Source organism: Toxorhynchites rutilus, chromosome 2, assembly GCF_029784135.1.
Source record: "Toxorhynchites rutilus septentrionalis strain SRP chromosome 2, ASM2978413v1, whole genome shotgun sequence".
Lineage (NCBI taxonomy): Eukaryota > Metazoa > Arthropoda > Insecta > Diptera > Culicidae > Toxorhynchites > Toxorhynchites rutilus.
The window spans coordinates 40,287,655-40,306,415 of NC_073745.1; the positions used below are offsets into that span (position 1 = coordinate 40,287,655).

The window sequence follows — 18,761 nt, forward strand, 5'->3', positions numbered from 1 at the left end:
TCGCACGAAGAATAGAACTGCCGAAGAATAGGCAATATGCGAGTTTTATTGAGTTTAAACGAGCAGTTACCTCTGTGTGAAGAGAGATTCAAATTTCAACATGCCCTAACTTGGCCGAACACGTTGTTTGGATTGATTGGAAACTAAGGATGGCCTACGAATTATAAACTTGTTATAATTCGTGCGAAATTTGTTGTTGATTTTGTAAAGAAGTGACACGTAATGTAATTGCTAACGTAATCGTTCAAATTTCAATTCCTCGCGAAAGTGTACATTTTTGGAAAAAGTAATGCAAGTGAAAAATTAAATTTTCGCGTTTCGATGTCAGTTCTCAGCCACCAAACCTCATTCACTGTGCAGAACTGTAGTCACTGGCACACGAAGGAGAGTTTTAGAATAATTTTTTTTACATAAAAACAGCATTTTAAAACACATTATTCAGTAGATACACATCTAAAGTTCACAACGAATTGAAAAAATTTTGTTTATCTTTCATTATCATACAAATTATGCATCACTGCTCTTTCAAGTAAAAATAATTCCGACCAGTATGGCACCCATGTCCAAATTGAATACGACCGCAAAGGGTTAACATGCAACTGTGTATCTATATAAAGATTATCATTATTTTGACATTTTTATACAATTTTGGTACATAGTCATGATTTGCAACTAGAGTATGCATTTTGCATGATTTATTTTGGAATGAAGAAAATCATCTGACACCAGAACTTTATCAAAACGGTTCAAGGAGAATGATGACGGTCCACGACCAGGAGCTCCAGTCATACTGACTTTTGGAAGAAGTTTGTTTAGACCGATTAGAGTAAGTTTGAGGTATTAGATTTATTGAGAAGTTTTTCGGGAGCTGTAATTAATACCCGTGCGGTCTTGTTGATGGTTGAAATAGAACTGACTTTATTGTCAAATGTCACTGACATTTATCAGTCGGCGCAGGCGTTACCTGCGTTACGAACGGAGTCCAGCTCCGACTACACTGTAACAATGTTTTATATTGAAGGTAGACATAACAGAGGTGAAAAAAACACAAAGAAATATAGTCTGAAGCTATCCAGACTACTCTGAGCTATCCAGCCTACTCAAGCAACAGTTAAACGCGATGGAGAATCGTTTCTTGTGAGAGGTTGTTTTTCTTAGAATAGGGCGGACAATCTCGTCAAGATCGATGTAAAGAAGATTGCTGAGTCCTACGTCAATGTCTTGGAGGAAAACTTAAAGCCATCACTCAGAAAAATGAATATAAAAGCTATATCTTCCAACAGGACAATGATCCCAAGCACACCTTGAAGGTGCGCTATTTTCAGTCCAAAAAGATTAAAATGCTTGACTGGCCATCCCAGTCCCCAGCCCCAACCCCATAGAGCATCTAAGCACAATACTCCAACGAGTTGGAGTTTTATGTGAATTTGAAAATTAATACAAACAATGGCTTTATTATATCATTTCCATTGCAAGAAATTTGTTCATTAAAAAAAAAACATGAAAAGTATTTTGCGTAATGATATTTACTTTTTTCTTTCCAACACTGTACATAGGATATTTGGTAGCTTATCAGCTCTTGATCAACCTGATAAATCTTCACAAACTGCTTTATGATTAGTTCTCTGACACCAAATTGCTAGATTATTTACTTGCGTAGCAATTTCATTTTGGGCATCTTCAAAAACCACGAATTCTACCATTGCGTTCACACTAACAAGTATTTGGAAAAAAAAAACATCAGGCAGCTCAAACTTTTTATTGACAAATACGCAGAACAAGCATGATAGGAAAGATTGAAAATTCTTGAAAATGAAAAACAGATTTCGTTGATTTTTACATATAGATGTGATTGTTTTTTTTTCTCAAATATTTATTTCACGTATCCACGTGGACATTGGTCAATCCCTACCCCCCTCACCGTGGACAATCGTGGACATTTTCGTAACCCCTACCCCCTCTAAAGTTGTCCACGTGGCATGTGGACAGCCCCTTATTGGATAAAAACTCTGGCAATTCACATTCTTCTCTTGGTACCAATTTCTTATCATTCAGGAAGTTTTACATTGCACCAAACAAAATTTCAAAAAAATTATTAAAAATTAAGTAAAAAAAAAACAAAAAACAGCAAAAGAATTTTTTTATTGTGAAATGTCAGCTTTACAACGAACCTTTACATGAAATTGTACGATCTATATTACGCGAGGTATTGATCACTAAAGCCACCTATCGAGAAAATAATGGATTAATTTTTCCCCAACCTAACATATTCGAAGGTGCATTTTTTTTTATCATTATCACGCTGTTGGCGTGTTCATACTCTCTCTAAAACTGGTGGTACGTTTTTCTTAGAATCTATTGAGCCGGTCGGAATGAAATAGTCATGTGAAAATGTAAAACTGAATTACCTAAACTGATACGTAGCCGTTTTTTGATAACTTAACATAATTTTAATTCAAATGTCCGCACTTTTTGGCAATTTTTCGGATTGATAGGAGATTAATAGAACACTCACTGAATCTGTGGGTTCTCCCTGATCATAACAACGTAGAACAATACGTAGAAAATATGAATACATTGCCTGCCCAACAAAACAATCATCAGCTGTCACTGAACTAATCAGCCAAATAATAGTTTAACAATAGCATCGAGTACTTAATGAAACGGTACGCTGAACTATACGTTGTATGAAAGATTATTCAAGCCTAATTGGAGTTTTTCTTCAATCATTGACATATATCTAGATAATATGCCAGTGAAACGTTTTGAGTGTGTTTTGGCGTAATTTTGACTATTGGCGTTACAAGAACCCCAATCTTACAAAAAATCGGAAAATCCCCAAACAAAAACATTGACCAACACCTTCATTTTTGTTCCTGTACGAGGTTCGATCCAATGTTTTTCGTACATTACAGCGTGTCCTCTTTTATCAAAGTAATAAAAAATTGAGTGAAATTGATAGTAATTGGTAGCTAATAAACTAAGCTATCATTTGGTACCAAAACTATGGTAAGGTGGTTACTCTCAAAAGCAATGAAAAATTAACAAAATTACTGTTCGATGGGTCAATTAGAGCAATACCGGGTCTGAAAATTCTGAAGAAATCAAAAATTCGAAACACAACAAAATTAAAAAGATCTTTTGTACCACTCAATGCTCTAAAAATTTTGAATTCATATATATTTGAAAAGACACAGAACCGCATTTAAATACAAATTGAGGCAGTGCTGGATCTCAAAACCATAAAAAAAATCAAATTTTTAAAATTGTTTCATCGATTGAATTTTTGATGATTTTTTTCGAGAATATTTTAGGATACACCTTGGTAAGAGATATGTTTCAGCACTTTTTTTAAGTTTTTATCTCGAAGCTTTTGAAAATGGGGTAAAAAACGAAAAAAACGAATGGCGCAAAAAAAACGAAAAAGTACGTTTTTCACCATAAGTCCTATGGTGAACCATATAGGGACTTCAAAAATTGTAAGAAAATCTTATTTGGTACTGTTCCGTCCTAACGGAGAAGAAAAAAGCATTTTTTACTTCCTTACCCAGCCAGGTCATTTTGCGGTATTGATAAAACGTTGGCCCTCATGGAGTTTGGAGGGAAGCACATCTCTCCGTATCCTCCAGATTTCGCCCAGCATTTATCAAACCAAAATAAAAGGTGTGGCTACTCGCTAAATCTGACCAAAACTTCACCAGTCTTTATGTGTGGTTTTATGAAAAGTAACACGCGCACTTACGCTTAAAACAAGTTTTATGTTTCTATAAGTAGGGAAGGTGGGTGGAATATGGACAGGTTAAGAGGAACTTCAATTATATCTTTCGAAACTCATGTTTCCCCAAACTTAAATGCAATTTCTTGCAATTCAATATACTGTTTTATTATTGTTCGGCCAAATGTTGTAAAAGGAAGTGTTTTTCAATGGTTTTACTAAACTTAAAACAGACCGAAAAATAGATTTTTTTTTGCGATGATTACCCGGACATATAGTGGGGAGAATATGGACAGGTTTGTAATATTTACGTATGTATATCTTCAAAATTTCACTAAAGTATGAGAACTAGGTTGAGAACTTATTAGAACTAACGATAAGATTAGTAATACTTCACAATTTATAATTTCACGATAATGTCAAGAACGGACAGCCAAGTAATCCGAATTAGCGCTGCCGGCGCCCAACGAATATTTTTTTACGTAACGTGCGGACGACAAAGTGTATGTCAATTTTGAGCACAATCTGTCATTTAGTCAAATGCAGTGTCATTAAGAACAAGTTAATATTTTTTTGCTTGGCGATTTTGAATATGGTTAATACATATTATTGGTCAAAAATTTTGTGTTGCAAATAAAATTTCTTGTGCCGAAAGGTTGAGAGAAGTCTGAGAGAGAAAATTCGTCACAATCGGCCGGTTTTTGTGGAAGCATAACACTTGGATTTTGCACCACGGTAATGCACCAGTTCATCGTTCGATCATTGTGAACGAATTTTTGACCAAAAATGGCACGAATGTAATTGAACAAGCACCGTATTCTCCAGATATGGCCCTATTCCTATTTCTGAAATGCGAATTACCGCTTCGTGGGACCCGTTTTGACAGCATTGAAAACATAAGGATGAATTCGCTGCGTGTACTGTAGGCAATTCCTGAGTACAGCTATAAAAAGTGTTTCTATGACTGCATTGTTCGTTGGGAAAAGTGTATTGGTTCAGAAAGGATCAATTTTGAAGACGGTAATATAAATTTAGATGATTAATACAGCAGTTTCTTTATAAACGCAAATTCCCTGTAAAAAATTACAGAACGTAAATCAAAGTTTTAGAAAAAATTATATTTCTATCAAACTATTATTTTTTTTCTCGTAGGTTAAGCAAGTAACCCATTTTACTATAACAATATCCTTGATTTTTATCAAAAAAAATTGAAACAACAAACATTGTTCTTAATACATAGTTCATTTAGTATGACACAAAAAATCTACTTCATGTTTTCAATAACAAAAATTAAACATAAACAAATCAAAACAAATGTTCAATAGTCAATATGTCCTTTGGTTTCCATTACAGGTTGCATACACTTTGGTATGCTTTCGACGAGGTTCCAAAGGTGTTCAGGATCCAAATCGTCCAAAGTCACACTTGTTTTGACCATTTTGCTGTCGAGAATAGTCTAAAGATTTTCAATTGGGCTTAAATTGGCATTCAAGGATGGCCATTCCATGGATTTAACGGGGATCCTTCGGAAAAATACTTGTGTTTCATTCGGTTTGTGTTTCGGGTCGTTACCATGCTGGAAGATGTAATTATCTTCTGGTCCTATCTTGGATTTCCGAAGCCTGTATGGTTGTGCGTCTGCTTTCCAAACGAACGATCGTGGGTTCAATCCCAGAAACCTCCATTGATCAGTTTTAGCATAGAATGTCAATATAACCCATTGCCGTCATTCTTTGGTTTGGATCAAATTTCCCACGCCAAACCATGAGAAACAGCCCTAAACCACAATTTTTGAACTGCCGTTAGAGATGTCTGCTCTGGAGTTCCTCATCGCTTTTTTGCCAAACTATTAGTCATTTCTTATTGAGATCGAACTTAAATTTATCCGTCCAGATGGCACGCTTCCAGAACTTCGACGGCTTGTTGATATGATTCTTTGCGAAAAGAAGTAGTTTTTTTAACCCTGCTGATCATCGGTCGATTCCCAGCAAAATAGATCTAAACCAGATATGCGAATTGAACTTGTCCGGTTGATGTTTTGAGTATTGATAACAGGGTGATGTGCTTTTCTTCAATTTAACATATGTCATCTATTTGACATATATGTCATTCATTTGCCATTAAACTTCAAAAATACTATGTGTCATTCTGCAAAAAAAAAACAAATTATGCAGATGGCGAAAAAAAATTCTGCAAATTTTCATTTGCGGAACAAAGTGATCGAAGCACATCGTTTACTTTTTTATATTGTTAATTCGAGAACCGAGCGCAAAAAAAAGACGATGCTTTGTGAGTGGTAGAACCAGGAGGTTATGGTGTACCGTGAGCTACTCAACCGGATGAAATGAAAGACCGGAAGGCCCGGTAAAGTGATATTACAGCATGACGACGCACCGGCACACGCCGCTAAAGCCGTGAAGGACGCAATAAAAACCCTTAACTATGAAACGTTATCGCACCCAGCGTATTCTTCAGACCGAGCCCCGTCAGATTATCACCTTTCTGTATCAATAGAACATACACTTTCAGAGTAGCACTTCGTCGAACATAAATTTGTCGAAGTGAGCTACTTGACAGGTAGAAGTAAACCTTAATCTGCTTTCGTTCATCATTATCCGAGATGTTTCGGTTGATTCAAAATTACAAGGGATCGGATAAACTTCCTGTTTTAAAAACGCTTAAGTCACTATCAACAACAGCGGAAAATTGAAAGGAAAGGAGTTAGCCATATCTCAAAATTCCTCGTCGGTTTCAACACAGAGATTCCATTCTGCAGCTGCGTCGAGTAAAAATGTGTTTTAAGTGTCTTAAATAAAGTACAGAAAAAGCCAAATGTCGAATCCTAACGTAAGGAATCAGCGAAGAGAAAGAAGGATTGAATAATGCATAGCTAAAATGGAGACCATGTAAAGGATAGGAGAGGCTCATATAACATCGTACAGCAATATTCATATTCGAACAACCCTCAGAAGGCATTCAAATACGGTGTACGCGAACAACGTCATAGACCTCGACGATGATGAAATTTCCCGATCGTACAATTGAAGACGGAGGCATCCCAAGAAGCATGGAGGTGCAGTTCTTGCAGAGTGTGTAGTCAGCTTTCGTGTTCGAGTTGTTGGCTGAGTCAATGCTTATCACACACATCGTAACGAGACCTTATGGTTCAATTACGGACGGTCCGTACGTGGAACAAATTTTTGACTCGTAATTGTTTTTCGCGTGATAATGGCACTGCAACAAAATATCGTAAGGACGAAGATATTGTGTAAAACATTACAGGGTAGTAACTTAGATTGCTCAAGATTTAAGCGCGAGGGTAATCGAATGATCCAGATAAAGGAAGCTCGAAATAACGCTCATATTGTGCGGTTTGAGTACGATTCGCGATCTCGTATATAGTTACCCGTGATATTCTCATCCTTTTCACCTCTCACGCTGTTCATTACTATTGCAGAGTCTGGCACCAGACTCTGATCTCTTCCAAATATGGCAATTGAAGCTGGATAGTTCAAATAATTAATTATTTTCTGCATGGTAGTTATCCATTCATGTATTTTTTCTATGTTTTGAAAAAATTTGAATCTTATGTTATTCGCGTATTAAAAATAACCCGCTTTCCTGTGCTTAAACATGATTATTGTGTTCTAGATCTATATTGCTAACTATCGTTTCACTTCTATACCTATTCATCATCTCATTCAACCGCATTTTGCATCACCGGACGTCTGAAATATTCACATCACCATAATGCCCATTCCATGCCCTCGCAAGAACTCACCCGCTTGCTGCTAAGTGACGCTCTATCGGCACAGTTCCCCACAATTGAAAGTACTGTTTCATATCCCGCCACTCGTTTCAGAACTCCCGTCCCTCCAGCAACGACTCGTCCCAGAGCAATTCTAACAACCTTACCGCTGGGCCTCCGACCCCGGCTGGACTGTCCTTCAAAGATGTCCTGGTGCAATTTGCTAAAATGAGCCAATCCGATCGCAATATTCTATCCAATCTGAGCAATCTTACCAATGCAGCAGCAGCCGCCGCCGCAGTCTCATCCTCTGCTACCACCACCAACTTATCATCTTCTTCCCAACAGCAGCAGCAACAGCAATCGCAGCAGCGAAGTGTAGCGGCAAATCTAAGCAAAGGAGCCTACCCAGAGGTAACGCTCCATCCGGTGATGAACTCGAACAACACTTCCGGAAGTGCTACAAACGCCGATATGAACCATAGCCCCGCTAGCAATAACGCTAACAGCGCCGCCAATCAATCTCAGAACAACAGCAACTCGACCAATTCGTTGCTGCACGGCATTTTGACCAAATCGTCAACACGCCCGAACGCGACCGGCTTTACTTCTTTTTCGCCAACCCTTGCCCGGCTGTTGACCGCCCCAGAGCGGATGAATTCGCAAGCGGCCACCGTTACGTCAGGGGCACTGGCCAACCTGCAGGCGAACACCGGTCTAAATCTATCCAAGTCAAACAGCGAGATCACAATTACGCCGGTGGTTGCCTCAAATCTGCAGCAGTCACTGATGGCACACCACCAGCAGCAACTGCAGGAACAGCAGAAGCAGCTGCAGCGGTTGCGGGAGCAGCATTTCCTAAATATGGTAAGTGCCCGCCCGTCCCATGGCTTGCAATTGCTAGGAAATGATGTGTACGCGGTAGCTCTCAGGTTATTTTGGGGCACAAATTTTACCAATTAAAATTGAATCAATTTTAATTTTTGAACGCATGACTGCATCTTTTTTAAGATCGCGCTTTCGAAAAAGGGACACTTTCAGACTAGTCAGAAGAATTTGTATGTGATTCAATGAGACCCGAATAATTTTGGCTTTTCATCAAGACTCATACACGATTTATCGTAGCTTTGATTTCGAGTCCTTCAAAATATACATCAAACAGGTCGTGATTAAATTCGATTATCAATAATGGTAGTACTTTAAGGAGATCTATTGCATTTCTGACTTCACTGTAAATGGGACAGATTTCAATATTGTTGGGTATTCCCGTGAGCTCGGTTTTCCAAATTCATTCCTTTTCTTACCACTTGCATAAAAGCTAATATGGTACATGGAATACTTGAAACTTGAAACGGAAAAAATAATTTTCTTCCATTATTTTCATGTGTATTTTTCCACCAGAAAATCCATTATCGCTTCACAAAACGTCTCACAAAGCTCAATGCCGCTATCGCGAATCTACTTTAGATACTGCTTTTTGGCAACAGTCCTATCAACGATTCTCAGCTAGCTTAATAATCCACAATATGCAGATGATAGATGATAGCATGACTATCTCTATATAAGTTTTGGCGCCTGAGCTTGTACTTGGCCCCGAGACCGTACTCTGGTCATCTATCCTAGGAGAAAAATCCTTGCCAGTAATGGTCCCGATCTAGCACCAGAGCTAGTCTTCAAAGCTAGACTTAACCTACCCTTCTTAGATTGATTGTGAAAACCGAATTTAGTTGCATGAAAAGATTAACTGTTCATGATTTTTTTGTGGTTCTGAAAAGAACCTTCGGTGTTGTCATTGGCGTTGGTGTTGGTGGATCATAACTTTGGTGCTGTCGATGGTGTTGATGGATCCGATTTTCGTTGAATTCAGATGCTTTTTTATTTTATTTCTACACAATTTATCAATTGCTTTTCACCTCCTTTTGTTTTATTCTTCTCCTTAGTTCATTCGTCGGAGATGTTTTGGTGATGGTATGTCACGAATTGTATTGATTTATAGGAGCTCTGATTAATTTTTTTTTACTTTCGCTTTCAACCTTGAAGAAGGACAGTTTGGAAAACTAAACATGAGTTCTCATCCCTCGGCCTTGAGAGAAGCCATTCGGGCGCCCCGCTGCTGGTTTGCTAGCTGGATGGCTATTGAATCGTGAATGATGTTTTGGTATATGCAAATGTAGTGCAACAAAAATTATTCCTTTGATATGGAATGCATAGCGTAGTCATTAGTTAATCCCCTATCACAGATTTCTTTATCGGGTACATTACAGTTTCTTAAAATTAGACTTATTCAACCAGATGAATAAACGGCGCAGAAAAGATGCAAAAATCTGGTTTTTTCTACAATTATGCAATGGTTTGTTTGAAAAAGGATATAGTTTTTTTTATTGAAATGAGTGCGTAAAAATATGTTCAATCGATTGATGGAAACATCTTTGTGAATCAAGAAATAGTAGAGGTGACTAGTGTTGCCCCATTTTAATCTGTACAAGAGGGGTTAAAAATCATTCTCACCTGTACTTTTTCTTCCCAAAATCTTTTTTTTTTTAATAAATCGTTTATTTTTACAGGCTCAGTTACATTAGTTTAAAGGAGCCGAATTCTTAAATATATTTTTTTAAAACTATACATATACAATTTTCCTAACACTATGGTTAGTAAGGTGGAAAACCAATTACTCGCGGTTTACTCGAGTTTAGAAGGGTGACATATTCTTTCAGGAAAGTAATGGGATATAAGGGAATTGTTACAATGTTGATGATCACACTCAATTCTTAAATCTATTCGTATATCTATTGCATATTTACATTTCAACTTATTTTACTGTTTATACCAAGGGGGGCAATCGCTCGCAATGGATGAATTCCAAAAATCTTGGTACCATCTAAAATATTCGTTATAGAGAAAAATCTATTTTGTTACTTTGTTACCATGAAAAAATACTCATTTATTTACTACAAACACTACATTTACATTTGCAAGTCTTTCGTGTGTTTGATGATGCTTATTAGGATTGGGCGATCTTTATAAAAAGATCGCTCTTAGCGAATCGATTTTCCAAACGCCCTACGTTCGATCCACTCATTAAATCGGTACCAAAGAATCGATCTTTTCCGAATCGATTTCGACAGGGAATACAAATTTCATATTTCTATTCAAATATCAAAAGCATTTTGTTTCGTTTCTCAGTATGAAGGCCACAGCCGCAGGGCAATCATCTTGTGCCGTCAGGTAGTATTATTAGAAATTCAACAACCACCCAGAACTCAGCTGACAACGATCCCATAAAAGCCAATCGTGTCATACATCTGTCATTTACTTAGAGCCTATTATAGATTTTGTCGCCAGATCTAGAAATCAACCTTTCATCTGTAATTGATGTCAACATCAGTTTCAGTGATCCTATGCGCAAACGGTTGTAGTTCATCCCCTCAGCAGCTGCCGCTAGTTCTGTCTCTGTCAGCATTTGTACAGAAGTAAATCGTAGAAGAAGCAATCCAAATGATGGCATTATGTTTAAACAAAATATTGGTGTCCTTTGGAGAGATAAAATGTCGATGTATACTGAAAAACAAATCTACAAAAAGATCGAAAAGATCGAAAGCAAAAAAAATTATTATCTCGATCGATCCAAAAAATTGGAAATCGAAATGGTAAAGATCGATCTTCTAAGAATCGATCCGAGATCGCCCAATCCTAGATTGCGATACTGCGGCGTGAAAGTCGTCTTGTACCTTAATGTTGCATTGTTGAAATGTAAGAAATTTTATACGCGGAAAAAATCTGTACCAATTTTTACTTTTTGACGAAAATCTGTACTCTGTACCATACAGAATCTGTACCGAAAATAACGAAAAAATCTGTACCTTTCCAGAGAAATCTGTACGTGTGGCAACACTGGAGGTGACCCTTCTGATCTTCGGGCGGTGAATATCATACTAATATTCCTTCTCTTCCCCTGGTAAGGACGTGGCCGGTATCGTTATTGACGATTTAAAGCTCGGTTCACCAAAACTTGCACAATAAGAATGATTTGCTACTCCCAAGTGCCATTCAGTGTGTTCTTTGTGCAATTTCGCTGCTTCAGGTCAATCTCGGAGAGCAACTACTAACTGTACAGTCTACCCAAGGTCAAACTAAAAATAGAGCGAACAAGATATACCGTTTCAAACAAAAAAATGCTGTCAGCTTGCATATCCGACCACTGACAGCGTCGTTATCGCCAAAATGAAGGGCCCCAAACTTTATAAAGAAAATATTAACACTCAAGTTCCCACAAAAAATATTTTTCTGTACGTGATCTATATTGGTGGTATATAATTTATTTTTTTGCATATAGGGGAAAAGGGGGGAATTTGGACCACCTAAGCAAATCGCCTAATATTTCCAAACCAATACGGCCTAAACAAAAAATGTCACATTGTATACTTAGCTACACTTGTTTTCTCTCAATCAATGATGTGTAATCATTATATCGAGCTTTAAACTATCAAATTTATCGTAAAATAAAAGAGACGTTTTTTGGACATTAAAATTTGATGCGGGGTGATTTGGACCGTCTGTGGGGTGATTTGGTCCAGTGTGTGTTTCATCGAAAAAAACATACTTATGTTTATGTAAAGTATTTTGGAATAATGTTACAATCAGTAACAGTGTTCTGGGATCGATACCTGGAGTCTTGGCCAGATTCCAGATCAGAAAAATTGGATTGAGACCATCTCGAATTCTGCATGGATTTTCTCACTGTTGTTCGAGCATTTTCAAACATTTTCGATGCTTGGTCAAAGAAAATCCGTTCTTGATGGCCTGCGTTGCTCTTTCAAGGTCCTTCTTCTCCCAACGTTGTCTGCCCATTCCTTTTTGTAATTCAGCGGCATCTGGAATCAATTAGACCAAAAAAAAGCCTCAAACCTGTAGGACCAATTCACCCCACAAAAACGTGTCCATGTCACCCCACACCCCACACAACATGCAAAAATAAAAATGCAATTAATTTCATTTATTGTTATCAAACTTACAGTTTCGCTGCATCAAATTGTTCCTCTTCTGTATGCGAACAAAACTTTACTGCACAATACACGAAAAATGATTCAACACAGCGGGAAAAACCGGGAATCGGAAAATTCACATTTTTTGACAATCAAAGTGCTTCATGTGTTCATGCTACCATTTCCTTCCACCTGTCGAATTTTACCAAAGTTTTTTTTTGCGTTAGTTACATACGGTTCATTAATGAAAGAAGATGACATTATAAAAAATCCAAGTTGAGCCGTACTTTTCGAGATAATGGGGTGGTCCAAATCACCCCGTGTTACCCTAAACCTGATGCAGACTAAGACGAATCAAACCTGATATTAACTGTTATAAACCGCTGCTCCGTTCTCGAGTTAAATCGTGAAGAACGGTCACCAGATCATTTTTATTTATATAGATTAGGGTGGCAACGAAGATGGTCATGTCAAATTTCAAAAAACCGACCATGTACGTTTTGTTTATTGGCCCAAAAAAAAAAGATCTGTGCGAAGTTTCAGCTCAATTGGACATGATTTAGGAGTGCCTCAGAGCGCTCAAAGTTTTAATTTTTACCCTCGAAATTTTCCCAAGGGAGAAGTACTTGAAATTTGGAAAATCGAATAAATGTTTTCGATGCCAAATGACTTCAAAGTGTCGAGATCTGGGGTTTTTGTGATCGAAAATCGACCTTCTGGGACTTAGAATGAATGGCCAAAAAATCAAAACTTTGAGTGCTTTGATGAATCTCTAAAGCATGTCCGATTGAGCTGAAATTTTGCACAGATCATTTGTTTGGGCCAATAAACAAAATGTACATAGTCGGTTCTATAAATTCGATGATAATTTTTTTTCCATACCTTCATTGCCACTCAGGCAATCCCAGAAGGTCGAATTTCGGCCAAAATTTTTTTATCGAGATGACACCAGATCTCGACGTTTTATGTATTTTTAAGTCATACGGCATCGAAAAAAAGTTTGGTTTTACGAAAACGTTTGTAAAATGTCAATGGGGGTAAGATGGCCGAGTTAAAAAAAAATTATATTGTATCTCGGAAAGGTTTTCCAAAACTCAAATGCAGTTTTTTTGCGGTTCAGTATGACACATTCAATGAGGTTATGCACCAATGAATTAAATGTCAAATTTAGATTTAGGAAAAAATTGAAAACGCTATTTCGATAAGCACTAGTTATATCATACACTCCTTGAAACGAATTTGATTTTTATGCACCAACCTTTGAGAGAGGCGAGTTTAAAAAACTACATAATTATATTTCAAATATTTTAGGTTTTCACTATTTTCATGTTTTTTGAGATATCTCTACACTTGCTTAACCAAAATTCAATGTCCATATACCATTGAATGGATAATTAAAAACTTGTTTGAAGAGTCATAGGTAGATCTAGGTTTTATTTTTTTAATTTGCTAGCCATTTGTGGCTAGCTTCCACCTTCACCTTAAGGCCCATTTATACGTTGCTAGTAGCTGACTTGACAATGAGCAGCTACTGACCCGGTGGACTCGCTTGACAATTGGTTAACTTGCCTTGTCCGTTCACACAATGTGAGCTGCTGGCGAGAAACTAGATACTACGGCACGGGTTTACCAGAGATGCCAGGCGATTTTTCAAATGTTCATCAAATAGTCAGAAACAGCAATCAGGTCCGAATTAGTCAGATGATTGATCCGAAATCGACTTCTTTATCAGCAGTTTTCATCTTAGGTTTTCAGTTGAATTTATCATTACACAATTTTATTGCGAAACACACGCTGGCCGTGCTTTGTGCTGAATAACTTTGAACTGAAGGTACTATCCGAAAAAAACAGAAAAAAAAGGATTCGGGCCAGGAATTGGATGCAAAGAAAAGGAGCAACAAATACAATATTGAAGGAACTCTACGATGATGATCCCCGAGGGTACAGAGCAGTGTTGAGAATAACACCTGAAAAAGTGGAAAAACTGTTGGATTTAATTGCTCCACAAATACAACGCCAAGGTACACTCATGAGGGATGCTATACCTACAAGAGTGAAACTAGAAATGACATTGATGTGCCTTTCTTTTGGAATATCGTTCAGATTATTTACGATATTTTTTAGAATCTCGAAAGCATCCATAGCTAAAATAATTCCGACAGTATGTGATGCTATAAATGGCAGTCCTAAAGATTTTTCAAAATTTGATTTAATTCCCCTTGACAGCAGCTTCGTGTACCAGTTTCTGAAATGAAAATGATAGTAGATTTGCAGGAGGAATACGCGTCAAAAACTAAAATAATGAATGAAAATCTGTTTCTTAGAACAATACTGTTTTTAATGATTTTATATTAAAATTCTCAAGAAAACTATCTCAAAAAGAAAACGTGCCCCGCCAGCGTGCAAAACTAAATAACATCGATTTTGTTAGGAAACTATGAGGGTTTTATTTGTTTTTCCAATAATTTTCAAGTCTATAAATATCTTCGCATATTTTCATATATCTTAAAAATAGAGACATTTCTTTACATTTAGCATCCCTGATTCGAGCGCTGAAAACTTTTTTTTTGACGTTTTGAGGGATGCGAGTGCGAGTAAATTCAAAAAACTTTGAAGAAGCTCGCACGCCGGATCACACATGACACTAACTGGCATCATGTGTTCACACGGTGTGAGTAGCTGAACTGCAGTAACTGACTAGACCGACTCGTATGCTTACTCGAACCGTCTGAACCTGGCCTTACTCACCAATTGTATGATCCATTTGTTTTTGTACGAGCTGACATTTGAGTTTTGTTGATTATTCCGCAAGAGATGTCACAACGTTTCTGCTAATGTTAGGTCGATGTTTTTTTCGTCGATTGGATTCTGGGAAGTATTCAATTAATCGATTAATCGAACGATCATCGGGGATCACTAGGCACATATGGTGGCGGAAATTTACAAACGGGAGAACCTCTCGGTCTTTCGCACTTTTTTTTTTTTTTTTTTTTATCCCTTTTTGTTTATTTTAGGCTCGTTAGCATTTTAGCTGTAACAGAGCCGAATTTTTAATCGTGTACATGTCACATATTTATCATATCTATAATTAGCACATTACACATTTGCCATTTTTCGGCGTTAGAGTATTCCCTTCTATACCATTGCGAATGGTACACATTTATACAGTAGCCATTTAGGCGTAAGAGTTTTTCTATCTGTTCTTCCATTATCCAGTTAGACTGGACAGCGGAGACAGTTGATCCATTGTTGAGTTATTTATAGAATAGCAGCCCGATGTTTCTTGCAGAGCAGAGCAGTTGTATGGATGAATCGATCTTATTTCGACCGTGGATCGATCTCCATCGCTGATGATTGTTGCGTGGACGTAGTTATTCTGTAACAACACAAAGATGGTCAATGGGGGCCCTGAGTTTTGAACTCACGATGGATCGCTTACTAAGCGAACGCGCAACCAATGTGGCTACGGAGACCCCCCTTTCGCACTTTGAATTGTATTCTTTCTACATCCATAGAATGCAATTATTCTAATCACAATTTCCGTTATCTAACATTATATCACAAAACACTATTTTTCAGGATGACGAGGCGGACGACAGTGTCGATCGTTTAGTGATCGACGAAGGAGATGACAATCACGGCGCAACAGGGTCGTCTTCACGGGCCGACGGCCATCATCGGGAACGGGAGCCGAGTGTCGTCATTACAACTCGTGGTGGCAACGGACCGGAATTTCACGAGAACGAAGTACCGGAGTGCCAGGGCTGCAAAAAGCGTGAGGCTCAATTCGTGTGCGCCGGATGCGGCAACCAGTGGTACTGTAGTCGCGAGTGTCAGGTTAGTTTGGACGTTATACTCTGAAAATACCCAGAGTGTAATTAATTTTATACATTTTAGGTGAACGCCTGGGATGATCACTCGGAAATCTGCACCGGTTAAGCGTTGATAACTAGTTTACCACCTGAGCCCTAGATTCACTCCCGCAGGTGCAAACAGGTATTATCATTTTAATCATAATTGACTGTTCAAAGTTGAGATGCATTCGACTACCACCAGCCAGCCTAAGAGTCCGATCGACGAAACAAACTGCAGCATCAATTTTCAGTATGGGACTTCTACTATTGGGGCATACAATATAAACTTTTAATCACTCCACACAACTACCCCACACACATATTAACATGTAAGCCTACAATGAAAAAAACTACACTGAAAGGGCGGAATGAAGGGTGGTTCAATTCCACCATTTCTCATTTCAATAAATGTTTATTTATACCGAATAGGCGTATAGTCTCCACCAGAAACAGAAACAGTTTATAACAGTAGCATTAACATATAATTGCATTTCTTCTTAGTTCATGTGATCCCTTTGTACTAGAAATGAACACAATCACCTATTTGATAGACCTAGAAATAACCACAAACTAACACTTTCCTATGGTTGTTCTTTTTTGTTCTAGTTTAACTCATATCAAAATCACAGTTAGTCCTTGGTTGAACAAGTGAAACAAGCATCTCCGTTTTGGTTAAAAAAAAGAGACCAACCATCCATTATTTGTCCTAATCGGTACGAGATCATCGTACGCTTGAATCATATTCTGAAACGCGTAAGATTCCACAACCGGGGGCGCATGACTTCCGGTAGAAAACTAACCATTGATCAAAATATGCAAGTGAGTTGCGAAGCGAGATGCGAGTACTACTACAGTTATTTACTATGATAAATTATACTACATTTAATCGCATATATTTACCAATATGATAAAAAAACACACCTACATACACAATGGAACACAAAGTAAAGAATCGCCAAGTAGGATTACTAAATTGCAGCAAAAAATGAATGAAAGATTGAGTATTGAGAGGATGGTGAAACATACCGTTTTGGTACGAATCAAATTTGTATTAGTGGTAATAGTAATAGAATTGAGAAGAGTGTTTAGCGTATTGTTGGGATGTGTCATGTCTGCGTACCACCGGTGCGCTTCGTGCACGGATCCCGGAGATGTGGTCGAAATGAAAAGTACATGTTTTCAAGCGAGCGAAATAAAATGCTACTACAAAATAATGATGTCATATAAATGTTGGTTTCTGACCCTTCCTAAAACAGCCGAAAACAATGTCATTTTTAGGTGTGTTTTTCACAGAATTACACTTTATGCACTAATTTTATGAACGATAACTATACTTTCAGAGTAGCTTTTATTTGAGTAGTGCTATAGGTAGAAGTTTGGTTTAAAATATTCTTTATGCGCTAGAATCCTGTACCATTGGTTTGCTTAGTTCATGTATCAAATATACTGGAATAAGTTTGCTTATTTCAGTAAGTTAAACCAGCTCCTTTCAGATGCTATTCTTTAAATTATTGGGCGTTTTGGTGGATTTACCTCATGTGAGTTGTGTCTATCAAGTAACAATAAAATATATCTTTATCTTTATTGCTTAAATGCAGCGCCCAGAAAAATCACTGAAGTCATTGATCATCCGATTTTTGCCGGCCGAATTGTTCTTCGAGATAGTCCGTCCAGTACTTTTGACCCTGATCTGCCCTGGGACATGTGATGTAGTGTCATTTCCATCCACCTCATCGTCTCCAGTTGTAGCACAGTTTTTTGCAATACTGTTTGTTAGCCTCAATGGAATATCATGGACAGTGGTGTTCTCACCCACTTCATGTTCTCCAGTTTCGCAGGTCTTTTTTACACCGCTTTTTTCGCTTTTTTTCAGTGATTGCATCGATATAAGTTCTGTAGGGTTCTATACCATACATTGTATATCAAAAACCTTGATATTTGAATATACCTGATAACGAAAGAGCACCTTGATGAAGAAAGATAGTTGACAGTTGCGGTACAACGGACAGGAAGGTAAGCTACACAACAGGAAAGAGACAGATTCGAGAAGCGGACGGACAGAGTTCGGATACGGGCAGACGGGTGTTAACGAAACTGGTGAACTAGGTATTTACAGCAAGCGATCCCTCTGTGATTCTGGACCTCTTTCTTACAGCCTTTCTTAAAAACTGGAAATACATAGGCTTTCTTCCATATTTGGGGAAATATACCAGAATTTAGGGAGCGGTTGAAAAGTGGACTCAGTGGATAAGACAAAGTTTCAGCACATTTTTTCAAAATAACACAGGGTATACCGTCCGGTCCAGGATTGGAAGAGTGTTTCAGTTTATAGCAGGCGTCTCCAACGATGTTCTGGTGAATTATAGTCGGTGATCCAGCCGTTGCAACCGACTATAATTCACCAGAACATCGTTGTTGAGGTATATTATCAGTCGCGGAGGCAATTTGCTCATGATCAAGAC

General features: G+C 37.8%; 1 protein-coding gene across 5 annotated transcripts in view; it reads left to right on the plus strand.

Annotated features, from left to right (window-relative positions):
- Nucleotides 1-16,668, plus strand: part of LOC129771801 (probable serine/threonine-protein kinase kinX) — a 158,345-nt gene extending 141,677 nt beyond the window's left edge. For 2 of the 5 annotated variants that reach the window (XM_055775843.1, XM_055775845.1), the window contains exons 5-7: nt 7,578-8,330; nt 16,025-16,282; nt 16,343-16,668. In XM_055775843.1, the coding sequence (XP_055631818.1) occupies nt 7,578-8,330; nt 16,025-16,282; nt 16,343-16,384 (1,053 nt within the window). In that variant the 3' untranslated portion in view covers nt 16,385-16,668. The remainder of the gene's footprint in view (nt 1-7,577; nt 8,331-16,024; nt 16,283-16,342) is intronic. The other 3 variants (XR_008742478.1, XM_055775846.1, XM_055775847.1) reach the window with 3 other exon arrangements.
- Nucleotides 16,669-18,761: the final 2,093 nt, after the last annotated feature.